Raw genomic sequence first — 11,355 nt, 5'->3', positions numbered from 1 at the left:
TTGTTATCTGACCAGAGTACCCCTCGGATCCAGCGATTGTTACTGCCTCTGCCCTCTTCTCTTCTTCCTCATGAATGTTTATTTTGTTTACTATGATTACAGAACTCAAACGTCAACAGCGTCAATGATGTAATAGTGTGAGTGGCTTGGTATCTGCCATTTATTATCCGCCTATCAATCTGTGCAGTGAGTGTCGATGTTGGGATAAACAGTGACCGATACATCAGTGTTTCGTGATTGACATGTTAGTATTATATGATTTATATTGCAAGCCATCACAATAAACAGTTTGCACACTCCAAGCCTCCTAATTGCTCTCTCTCTCTCTCTCTCTCTCTCATAAGAAAAGGTCAAGGAAGGGGGACAACGGTGGTGGCCAAGAACTATGGAGGGTGTTCCCTTGTCCATGCCAAAAAGAAAGGACCGAGTACTGTGTTTGCATGAGAATTGAGGAATCACCGGAGACATGAACAGGGCCAGTGCTTACTTTCTAGAGGAAACCATGATGTGAAGGGTGGACAACACGTAAAGATATGCTTAGTTTAGATCAGACCCCATGTGATGGCTCACAAGCCTCGCCTACCTCCTTCCTCTTTTCCACTTGGAATCGGAAAGCAACACGCATCACCTTGCGTTTACAACGAAAACCTCTCCTTGAAGTGGAGTTCAAATGAACCCTGCCTCGTCTCCTCTCCTCGACACCTTTTTACATGGTACGATTCTTGCAGGCCAGGAAAACGGGGACGGAGACATGTTCTTTCCTCTCCTCCATGGACTTCCTTCGCTTCAAGCAATATCCCAAGTGACGCGTTCACCGGGATTAACGCATTTAAGTTTGAGTTAGTTCATTCTATCATTACGAAACAACTTTCGCTAGTATTTTGAAGTAAAATGCATTCAAATAATGTATAAGTTGTAGTATGTCCGAGTTACTGTAATGTACATCAAAATGCTTGCCAAAGAAGGTGTTCCTTGCAATGTAGAACTACTGGTTCTCAATCATATACAGCCACCTGTATTTGTGGCATTTTCTAACAAGATTATGTGGTTCGATGAGATATATTAGCCAATTTACTTATCCTTCCGAGATAACAGGGAATTGGTTGACTTGCAAATGGTGAAAGGAGATACAATCTATGTGAATTGATTATCGATGAAGATAAGATGTCATCGATCGATAGTTACAGGTCGAGTTTCTGTTGAAGCTCCCACAGAGTGTTGGCGGATCGTCGAAGGCGGGCAGCCTCCTCGTCACTGAAATGGATATTGGCGACGCTGAGAACGCCGCTACGGCCGAGCTGGGCGGGGAGGCTGAGGAAGACCTCGCGGTCATCGGGGATGCCGTAGAATCCCTTGGCGAGCAGAGAGACTGGATGGATGCGGTGTTGATCGCGAAGCAGAGATCGGGCGAGGTTGGCCGCCGAGTAGCCAATGGCCCAGGATGTATAGCCCTTGAGGCGGATCACCTCGTACGCGCTCTCCACCACCGCCTTCCTTATCTTCTCCAGTACTCCTTGCTCCATGACTGCCTTGTCGTTGGTGAGTTGGCTCAGTATGGGCACTCCGCCCACGCTCATGCTTGACCACAGCGCCACCGAACTGTCACCGTGCTCCCCCACCATGTACGCCTGTCCATTTGCATCGATTACTTTCAGACATGTATGATCCAGCCGTTCGTGCGGTGGTAGCTAATGCTGATGGATGGATGGAATGATGATGCGTTCTTCGCCTACCTGGACATCTTGAGCGTTGACTTCCAGGTGATCGGCGAGCAGGAACCGGAAACGCGAGGAGTCCAGGTTGGTCCCCGACCCGATCACCCTGTTGGGCGGAAACCCCGACAGCTTCCAGGCGATATACGTCAACACGTCCACCGGATTCGACACCACCAGCAGCAGCGTCCCCGGCGAGTACCTCGCCAGCGGCGGCACGATCTCCTTGAACAGCGCCAGATTGCGCTGCAGCAGGTTTAGTCGCGTCTCGCCCGGGATCTGCCGAGCGCCGGCCGTGATGATGCAGACATCCGAGTTCGCCGTCACCGCGTAGTCCGGAGACGCCAGGATCCGGGTGCGCGGGAGAAAGGCCGCGGCGTGCTGCAGGTCCAGCATCTCCCCCTGCAGCTTGTCGGGCTTGGCGTCCACCAGCGCCAGCTCGTCCGTCAGGTCCTGCGTCAGGATCGTCTGGGCGATGGCCATGCCCACGTTCCCGGCACCGATCACGGATATCTTGGTGCGACGCTGAGTGGGAGACGGCGGCGCCGCCTGCTGGATGGGGCGGAACAGGGTCCTGTGTATGTCATCAGCGAAGCCGAGCTCCGAGAGTGATGACACCTTCTTCATCTTCTCAGGCCGAAGCTATGAACAGGATGGTAGCAGAATATAGCTAGGGATTGGTTATCAGTGTGGGTTTTCTTTATCTATGATCTGTCGCAGCTCCTCTTAGACGCCCTTTATAGAGAGAGAATTGAATCACGCTCCTGGCGTTATTATAACTCGATGTGCAGATTGGCCAGGCTTATAGAAAGTGTCTTTCCACCATCTCCATCTGACGAACAGTGGCCCATATTCTTTAAGATAGCCTGTTTTCCGAGTTCACTGGTTTTGTAATGGCGGCACCTACGGTTTATGATCCGGGAAATTAGAAAGGAGGAAGACGACCCGAGATCTAAGCGGATGCTTCTCAAACGGACACAAGCTGTGCCTAATATGCTACTTTCCCCAAGTCCCACGCTCGCAGCAGTACCTATGAGACGCCTACCAGCGCTGAAACCCAGCGAGGTTTTCACGTGGTCGCTCGTGATACGCTCTGTTTCATGCTTTCTGCGAACGCCGACGAGAGACGATGACGCGTTGAAAGGGGAGAGAAGTGACGTGGCCCTCAACTCAAAGTCTCGAGGCGGTCGGCCGAGGCACCACCGACAGGCGTGAGAGACGCCTTCGTCCAACTTGGTTGGCGGGTCAGTAACGCCAACTAACGGAGCGCAATTGTCTGCCACACGAATCGAAGCGTGAAACGAAACCGCTAAAACTGGATTCCATTGGCTCCGTTGTTTGTTGCCGGTTGGTTACATGCCAATATGGTTTTTAGTTGATACATCGATTAGCTTATTGTTATGGCCTCGGCATACGTACATATATATGTACTATGTTAGCCCGGTCAACGTTCAGGGCCACGGGTCAATTTGTCGTAAACCGTCGGCGCTGCGCGTGATGGAATGCCTCCATATGCTGACCGAAGGCTGTGCGTAGGTGTTACGAGCATGTGTTGAACCTTCTACCAGACAAAAGTTCTCTGCGTTTCTCGGACGCAGAGGTGGAATGGAAGGTTCCACTGGTGTAGTCTCTTCAACATCTAGATGGTGTTGCTTGGGATCCAAGACACACTGCTTCTACGGTATCCACTAATGAACATTCAACGGTGACTAAGAATGGTGATTCTCTCTCTCTCTCTCTCTCTCTCTCTCTCTCTATAAAAGCAGCACGAAGGAGGCGAGAGATATCACAAACACAAGTTCCTGAGTGGTCGACTGCTTTCATTCACAACCATATAGTCTCCTGCTATTTGCCTAAGGATCAATTTCTCTCTCCGTGGTGGTTCTGCGTCTATCGATCTGAGATGAAGAAGGCGTCGTCCCTCTCCGAGCTCGGCTTCGCCAACGACGTCCACCATGCCTTATTCCGGCCGATCCAGGAAGCAGCACCACCCTCCCCGACGAAGCGCCACACCAAGATCTCCGTGGTGGGCGCAGGAAACGTGGGCATGGCCATCGCGCAGACCATCCTGACGCAACACCTCGCCGACGAGCTCGCGCTCGTCGACGCCAAGCCCGACATGCTCCGCGGGGAGATGCTGGACCTGCAGCACGCCGCGGCCTTCCTCCCCCACACCAAGATCCTCGCCTCGACCGACTACTCCGTCACCGCCGGCTCCGACATCTGCATCATCACCGCAGGAGCTCGCCAGCTCCCTGGGGAGACGCGGCTCAGCCTCCTCCAGAGAAACCTGGCGCTGTTCAAGCAGATCGTGCCGCCGGTGGCAAAGCACTCGCCGGGAGCGCTGCTGCTGGTGGTTTCGAACCCGGTGGACGTGTTGACCTACATTGCTTGGAAGCTCTCAGGATTCCCGCCCAACCGGGTCATCGGATCCGGGACCAACCTCGATTCCTCCCGCTTCAAGTTCCTTCTGGCTGAGCATCTGGAAGTTAACGCTCAAGATGTACAGGTATACGATCGATTTGCATTCACTGCTGCTATCCCTACATGTCTCGTACTCATCTCGTGCGTGTAAATGATTTCCCAGGCGTACATGGTAGGGGAGCACGGTGACAGCTCCGTGGCACTGTGGTCCAGCATCAGCGTAGGGGGAGTGCCCATACTGAGCCAGCTCACGAAAGACAAAGCTGCAATGGAGCAAGGAGTGCTAGAGAGGATCAGGAAGGCCGTGGTGGAGAGCGCGTACGAGGTGATCCGCCTCAAAGGCTACACATCTTGGGCCATCGGTTACTCGGTGGCCAGCCTCGCCCGATCCCTTCTTCGCGATCAGCACCGCATCCATCCCGTCTCTCTGCTCGCCAAGGGATTCTACGGCATTCCGGAAGACCACGAGGTCTTCCTCAGCCTTCCTGCCCAGCTCGGTCGCAGCGGCGTCCTCAGCGTCGCCAATATCCAGCTCAGCGAGGAGGAGGCTGCCCGTCTCAGGCGTTCCGCCGACACCCTTTGGGAGCTGCAACGCCAACTCGAGATTTGAGTCTCGATTAAGATCTACGCTGGACGTCACCACCTAATTAATTAACATGTTAAACAATAACGGCGTTTGCCGACCCACTTTGTTTTGGTTCGTGGAACAGAAATCATTACTATGTATTTGCTTTTGAGAGAAATGAATATAACCCCTCTTTTTAGATTTACATGGCGGTATCAGAATAGGATACGTAAGCCATTGGTCCACGTTTTGCCCTCGTTATGTCATTCATGCGGTTCACGTCACAAGCCCCATCTTCTAGTCTTGGTTTGGTTAAGGTTTAGAGTCCATTTGGATCTTTTATAATATTTTCATTGTAATGATCAAAATAATATAATAAATTAATTTGTATTTCTATTTGGGTGATGTTATTCTTAAATTATTATAAATACCTATTTGAATCATAATATTATATCTCAAATGATTGTCAGTGTATTTTATTTATATACAGTATTTTTAAGTAAGCATCACGGCATCTTTATTGTGATGATCAAAATATTATAACAGGTAAAAATAATAATATAAAGAAAATTTTTTAGAAACAGTTTAGCTATTTTTTTAAATCAGGAGAAAAAAAAGGGTATCGTTTTAAAAAATATCTAAAATATGAATATTTTCTAAAAAATCATCCTATTATTTATGTTCTCGCCAACAGAGGCCGACCTTTCCGAGTCACCGTTAAAGCGAAGCACTAATAAGTTTATGCCTTGTGCTCTCATCTCGAGTCCGTCCATTGGCTCCTTTAGGCTCGGTGGAGGAATCGGTTAAGGTATCGGGGAAACTTGGGAGAGCTTATGGACAACTAAGAGAACTACTGTTCTTCCACAAAGCCTAAAGGAGCCAGTGAATGAGGAAGCAGTTTACGATCGAAATCGATGTTGACAGCCGTCCGAGTTGTCAAACGTTGTGTCCAAAGTCAATCCTGACAACTAAGAGAACTACTGTTCTTCCACAAAGAAATTTGTCCTTCGCGTGCTTCCTGGAAAATAAAGTCCAACATTATTTTCAATAACACTGCTGTCCAGATAGCCATAGAGAGCAACGTGATAATTTAAGCACATTTTTCAACTAGTCATAAAGACTCTTCTTATTTCAAAGATATTGTTTTCTTGATGTCAGAAAATTCCAAGTATTTCACAAGAAATTAAATGATTAAGATCAATTATTACGAAGTTCCATAAAGCATATACTAAAAGTTACCAATACTTGGTGTCGTTTACAGGTTGCCTTCTAAGTTTCATATATAGAAGAAAAGACGAGGCCGCAATCTAGAAAAAGAAGTTCAAATCATCTTTCTTTACCTTCTGTGTTATGACTTCGTCCAGTTTGGTTTTGCTTTCTGTGTTACAACTTCTTGATGATATACCCTATAAGAGCACCATCGACACCACCACGTTGCATTTTTTCCTCAGCAGATCCTGCAATTGCCATTAGAGTGAGCCACAATATCATGATAATAACCAGGAATCTTTTGCAACAAGTTCACAACCAAACTGGAGCTCCTGGCAAAACTAAATATCAGGCCTCTTTCATCGATATCATGGTCTGAGATATAAACCAATACATCAGTGTTAGTGGATCAACCGAAGGGTATAAGAATCATCAAAATTGTTTGCATTGTAGTTTCATAATATAGGGAAAGAATCAAAATGAAATTCTAAATTGTTGTAAGCTATACAGAAGTGTCACCATGGTTCCTGTGCTGGCATTTTCGGAGTCTTTTGCAATGTATTCCTGGTTTCTTACAGCACCTTTTATATTGAAACAGAAGCAAATGATAGATGAACAAGATATGATTTAGTGTTCAGATTAGAGAGATATCAAAATGAAGAACTACATACACGAGAGTTGTACATTTCAAACTACAGCAGTCTTTTTCACCATATGCAATATAAAAAATATATATATCATATTCTGTACCTCAGGATGAAAAGACTGACGGAACTGGGTATTTCCATACTTTAATGAAAGTATATGATTTTACTCATTCATGAAGGCATTCGGCATTTTAATGAGTTCAGAATAAAAATTGGATACGAAAGGTACATAGACAATAAATAGAATTGAAACATCAAAGTTGCAATCACCAGAATAATCTACTAGATTTTCATTACAACCTATTTACCAGTTTATAAGCACTATGAATGGCAAAAATGCTAGCCTTTAGTTGTATCATACATTTGTATGTGATTTGAAATGTGTACCAGTTCCTGCCGAAGCTTTCTGGTTTTGTTGAATGGCAGTATGTTTCTCTTCAGTCAACTTTGAAATCATAGCCAATGCCTGTATATTGGAAAAGGTAATCAAATTACTAATATCATGAATAACCAGCAGTGTGTATAAGGCTCATTCTTGAGGCCTCATAATAAGAATTAAATGTCAGGCAACAATGTTAGGTATAATGTAGCAATCAGATAAAGAGTCAAGTAAATTTTAGCAAAACTAATGTGTCTAGTATTGGGAAAACAAGCCCTTCCTGAAGCCCAAGCTTACCGATCCCATTGTGGCTATGGTCCAATTCACAAATCAAGGTTCATACAAATAGATGGACAAAGTTCACCTAAACATATCAGAGCCCCTAAATTCAGCTTATTCCTTTTTTGCTCCATAATGCATAGATAATTCAAGAGGAGGAAGACAATGTAATAAGCTAGGTCTTACAGTGGCAAGCAGCCACAAGTAACCATCATTGCCAAATATAGACAAATCACCCCACAAATTCAGTAATGATTTCATCCCTTAAGTCCATTTTCTGTAAATAGAACATTAACAAACAGGTTGAAAATATTCACCCAGTTCCTTAACCACAATTGTCCACTATGTGCTAATAAAGCTGTCGAAAAATGACATGGCAGCATTTGCCTGGAGTTGAGTTTCACCGCTTAAGATCATTTGCTGTAAAAAGACTGTTAACAAAAAAGCTGACCACATTCATCTAGTTCCTAAACCACAATTGGTCAATAAGTGCTAATAAAGCTTTGTCATCTGCCCATAGTTCAGTTTCAGGGAGACTTTGAAAGCTTCATCGATGTTGGCATGCCAACCAGAGCTGCATAAAAACGGAGTCCAACTACCATGCCAAAGCAATATTGACATGGATTCCCTGCCACATCAAGGAATGTGTCAATGCACCCTTTGTGTTTTTTTTTTTTTTTTCTTAGGGTGTGTGTTTGGTTTGCACCAAAAAGCCATGGAAATCTGTTTTCTTTCAGAAGACTTTTATGAGGTTTGTTTATAGAAATGACAAAACTGTATAAGGTTAGCAAACCCCAAATAGTTGAAACTTAGGCTTTGATGTTGTTGTTGCCATTATACAAATATGGGAAATTGCTTTCAAGATTTTCAACAAAAATTTGGGCATATTTCTTTTCCAAAAAAGAATTTTCCAGTTTCATCTTCATTTTCATCTTTGTTTCTGACTTCATATCTTTGTGGAAAAATTGAAGAAACATGTTCCTTTATTCCTGAAACTATCTTTTATTCTTTTCTAATAATCAATTTGTTGTGCTGTCAAGCTAATAGTGTGGGTGCAGATGGTGATGGTGATGGTGGCAGTAACAACGTAGCGTAAGCAGCATTGGTTATACTATTTCTGTGGTGGTGGTGATGAGATGGTGGTTACAAAAAAGTTATACTAGTGATGATGGTGGGATCTTAATTTCATTAGTTAATCAATAAAGTTTCAATGAACCAAAATGGTGCAATAAAAACACCATATATTACATATCTAAGTATTTCAATGTGACAGCTGAGGGGGGTAATGACCTTCATTGGCAATATTACTTGCAGATATGATTAGATGATTAACCAAGTTAAGGATGATAAGATGGATGGTTGTCACAAACTTGTTCAGAATTAGTTCTTCCAGTGCTAATAATCTCCACATCTAAGTTTAAGAAAGCATTACTGATTTCCACATAAGGGGAGCAAAATATTAAACCAAAGAGGCTTTCAAGACAAAACTAACTTATAGGAATTTTGTGAAATTGTTAGACCAAGAACAGATAAAGGGAAGAAGTAACCTCTGAAGACTTCTCCTTTGACGGCTCGCTAGATCTTGATACCTGAAAGTTTGTTGAAGTCAATTGAACTAATCGAAGCAAGATAACTCCAGGTATACATAACATAAAAATAAGGACAAGGAAATGTGAATGACATATTAAGGGCCTCAATTAGTTGACAGCCACTTACAGAATCTTGTGTTTGTAAACTATGAAGCCCGTTTCCAATGTGGATGATCCTTCTTCTGGTTCCTCAGGAACAGGTGAGGGATGACCAGCAGGAACACAAGTGACCCGCAACTTGAACTCATCAACAACCTTACCAGGTTCTTTATTGAACTGATGGTTAGTAGTATAAGTTATAATCACACAACCAAAATTGAACAGAAGAAATACTAAGGCATCCCAATGAACATAGCACAGGTAGGGACCATTTCGGAGGATATGGCTTAGGTCGTTGCACCATGCTCTGTTATGACACTCTGAAGTAGGAACGTGTCATTGCATTGCATTGCATGTCTGATGGAGCCTCCTTTTGTGCTTGCATGGTGACTAAAGCATCAAACACAGGAAATAAAGACAAGCAGTAAGACCGAGTACTCTGAACTGACCAATTATCTACATCTCCAACTAGATCGAGAGAAAACAGGGTTTACCAGTGACATCACATGTGGACCTAGGCAATACAATCCTGGTATTGGAGCGGACACAATATTTCTTCGAGTTCATAGTTTTAACCTATATAATAACATCAGCAAATATACATATCTATGTCAACATAGATAATTTATCCCGATTACCACTAAACAAGAAGAAATGGCAGCTGAACACAAAGAAACGAATGAGAAAGCGACAATTATTTGATCAGAAAAACGAAAACAATTACCTTGAAAGCAACATATTGATCTGTCTTGTTGGTCAGCTGCATGGAACATGAGCTCTGCTTCTTCAACTCGACTTCTCGACGCATGACCAGCCGGCAAATCCCGTTAGCAAAATGACAACTTTGTGTGTGTGTGCGCGCGCGCACGAAAGGAAAAATATAGGACAAAACCGCGAAAGGAAAAGATAAACAAGCATTGATCGATCGGGGGAAAAATATAGGACAAGTACAATATCAGAGAAGTAAAGGTTGCTTACAAGGGACTTCGAGCTCCGTCGGCTGGATGCCGAGAAATCCTCTGTCACTCATGTCTGCTTGTGCCTTCAGATCGAGGCCGTCAAGATATAATTCTGAGAAGATGAGACGAAAAACCAATGGATTCAGGAGTTCTTTCCCCTTTCTCTGTTCTTTCCTTCGCCTCGTGGGATTGGGGCAGTGGATGAAGGCTAGGAAATGAGGAACGCCAAAGGAGTGGCAGAGATGTCTCGTCTCGCAGGGGTGGGGGTAGGTGAAGGGCGAGGGCGCGGTTGGATGGGACACTGGCGATCGTGCTCTCTCTTCTTCCTCTCCGTCGATTAGTTATGTGATGATGGCCATCGGTGTCGGTGTACCGCATCTCCATGGCGCAGGGTACGGATGCTACAGAATCCCAAACTTGGAGAGGCCTAGAGCCCAGGGCCCGGGAACCAGGCCCGAAAAGTTTACATCGGAGGCCGCCGACATCTTTCATCTGGGTCAAGCTCTCTGTGACCATAACACCAAACGAAACACCCGGAAAGATCGTCCGTGTCCCTCGAAGAGGAATCAACTAGGGCAGAGAAGTTCCAATGAGAAATCAAGAAGAAGGAGAAGGAGAAAAGTGTAGATAGGGTTCTAAGACCAGAAGAGTAGTGAGTGCATCCGGAAGCGAGCTTGGCGTTCGTAGGCGGAGAGTTCGACGTCGAGTTCGCCCTCCGTCTTCCTCCCTTCCTCGAGGAGCTCCCCCCAACGACCGGGCCGTCTCCTAAGCCACCGATCGAGGAGGACAACGGCATGGGCATAATTCTTATTCAAACACAAATAATATTTCAGGGAATTTATTATCCAAGGAAATGCTATCTGCAACAGAGTGTTCCCTATAAAAAGCAAAAACAAAACAGAAACACGCACGAACGTGAAGAAAATAAATAAAATAAAGGCACATAGCGAATAAAAATAAGAATAAAAACCAGAAAAATAAGAGATGATGAGATGCAACATTTCTAATTTCTCGATCAATAATAGTTAATACATACAAAATCTTTATGACAAAAAATAGTTTAGATTTATTATTGTTGGGTGAGAGTATTCGAAGGATGAAGGAAACCTCAACAATTAGGCTTTTATCGATGGTCTTAAAATTGGATATAGTTTTTGTGCTAATATAAAATTTTATTTATGCAAATTAAAAGAAATATTATTATTTTGTGAGATGATTGATATATTTTTGAAGTAAACAAAATATTATTATTATTATAAAAAAAAAACTAAACATACAACCAAGAAGCCACTCAAGCATATAAGCTCAAAATTGTTGAATGACTATCTAGATTTCTTGAGACAATAAATTTATTATCGTCTTTTCTTTTCTTCTTTTCTTTCTAATCAATTTGTTATATTGTTATTGTCTTAAAGAAGAAGACTCCTAATTAGAACAGGACTCTTAGTCGAAGTCAAACATGAGCTTCGAGCTTAGATTTGAGTATATCATAT

The 11,355-nt window shown here is 44.0% G+C and overlaps 2 protein-coding genes and 1 pseudogene across 2 annotated transcripts; 1 reads left to right on the top strand and 2 right to left on the bottom strand.

Annotated features, from left to right (window-relative positions):
- Positions 1-1,091: 1,091 nt before the first annotated feature.
- On the bottom strand, positions 1,092-2,694 carry LOC103990441 (L-lactate dehydrogenase A). Its single transcript, XM_009409572.3, has 2 exons — positions 1,734-2,694; positions 1,092-1,628 (listed from the first exon to the last, which is right to left on the bottom strand). Exons 1-2 carry the CDS (start codon positions 2,337-2,339, stop codon positions 1,182-1,184), a joined length of 1,053 nt encoding a protein of 350 aa, XP_009407847.2. The 5' UTR covers positions 2,340-2,694; the 3' UTR covers positions 1,092-1,181.
- Positions 2,695-3,486: 792 nt separating this feature from the next.
- LOC135678401 (L-lactate dehydrogenase A-like) lies at positions 3,487-4,906 on the top strand. The gene is made up of 2 exons (XM_065191168.1): positions 3,487-4,221; positions 4,300-4,906. Exons 1-2 carry the CDS (start codon positions 3,616-3,618, stop codon positions 4,744-4,746), a joined length of 1,053 nt encoding a protein of 350 aa, XP_065047240.1. The 5' UTR covers positions 3,487-3,615; the 3' UTR covers positions 4,747-4,906.
- Positions 4,907-5,872: 966 nt separating this feature from the next.
- Positions 5,873-10,644, bottom strand: LOC135587006 (vesicle-associated protein 1-3-like; annotated as a pseudogene).
- Between the last annotated feature and the right edge of the window lie 711 nt (positions 10,645-11,355).

The sequence above is a fragment of the Musa acuminata genome, chromosome BXJ1-7 (assembly GCF_036884655.1).
Source record: "Musa acuminata AAA Group cultivar baxijiao chromosome BXJ1-7, Cavendish_Baxijiao_AAA, whole genome shotgun sequence".
In the NCBI taxonomy this organism is placed as follows: Eukaryota; Viridiplantae; Streptophyta; class Magnoliopsida; order Zingiberales; family Musaceae; genus Musa; species Musa acuminata.
This window is presented reverse-complemented; position numbering and strand designations above follow the sequence as displayed.

What these genes read in the sequence shown, in the direction of transcription:
- LOC135678401 (XM_065191168.1), top strand. Translation starts at nt 3,616, where the DNA reads ATGAAGAAGGCGTCGTCCCTCTCCGAGCTCGGCTTCGCCAACGACGTC. An exon ending in TTAACGCTCAAGATGTACAG is followed by an intron (nt 4,222 to 4,299) that starts GTATACGATCGA and finishes ATGATTTCCCAG; the next exon opens with GCGTACATGGTAGGGGAGCA.
- LOC103990441 (XM_009409572.3), bottom strand. Translation starts at nt 2,339, where the DNA reads ATGAAGAAGGTGTCATCACTCTCGGAGCTCGGCTTCGCTGATGACATA. An exon ending in TCAACGCTCAAGATGTCCAG is followed by an intron (nt 1,629 to 1,733) that starts GTAGGCGAAGAA and finishes GCAAATGGACAG; the next exon opens with GCGTACATGGTGGGGGAGCA.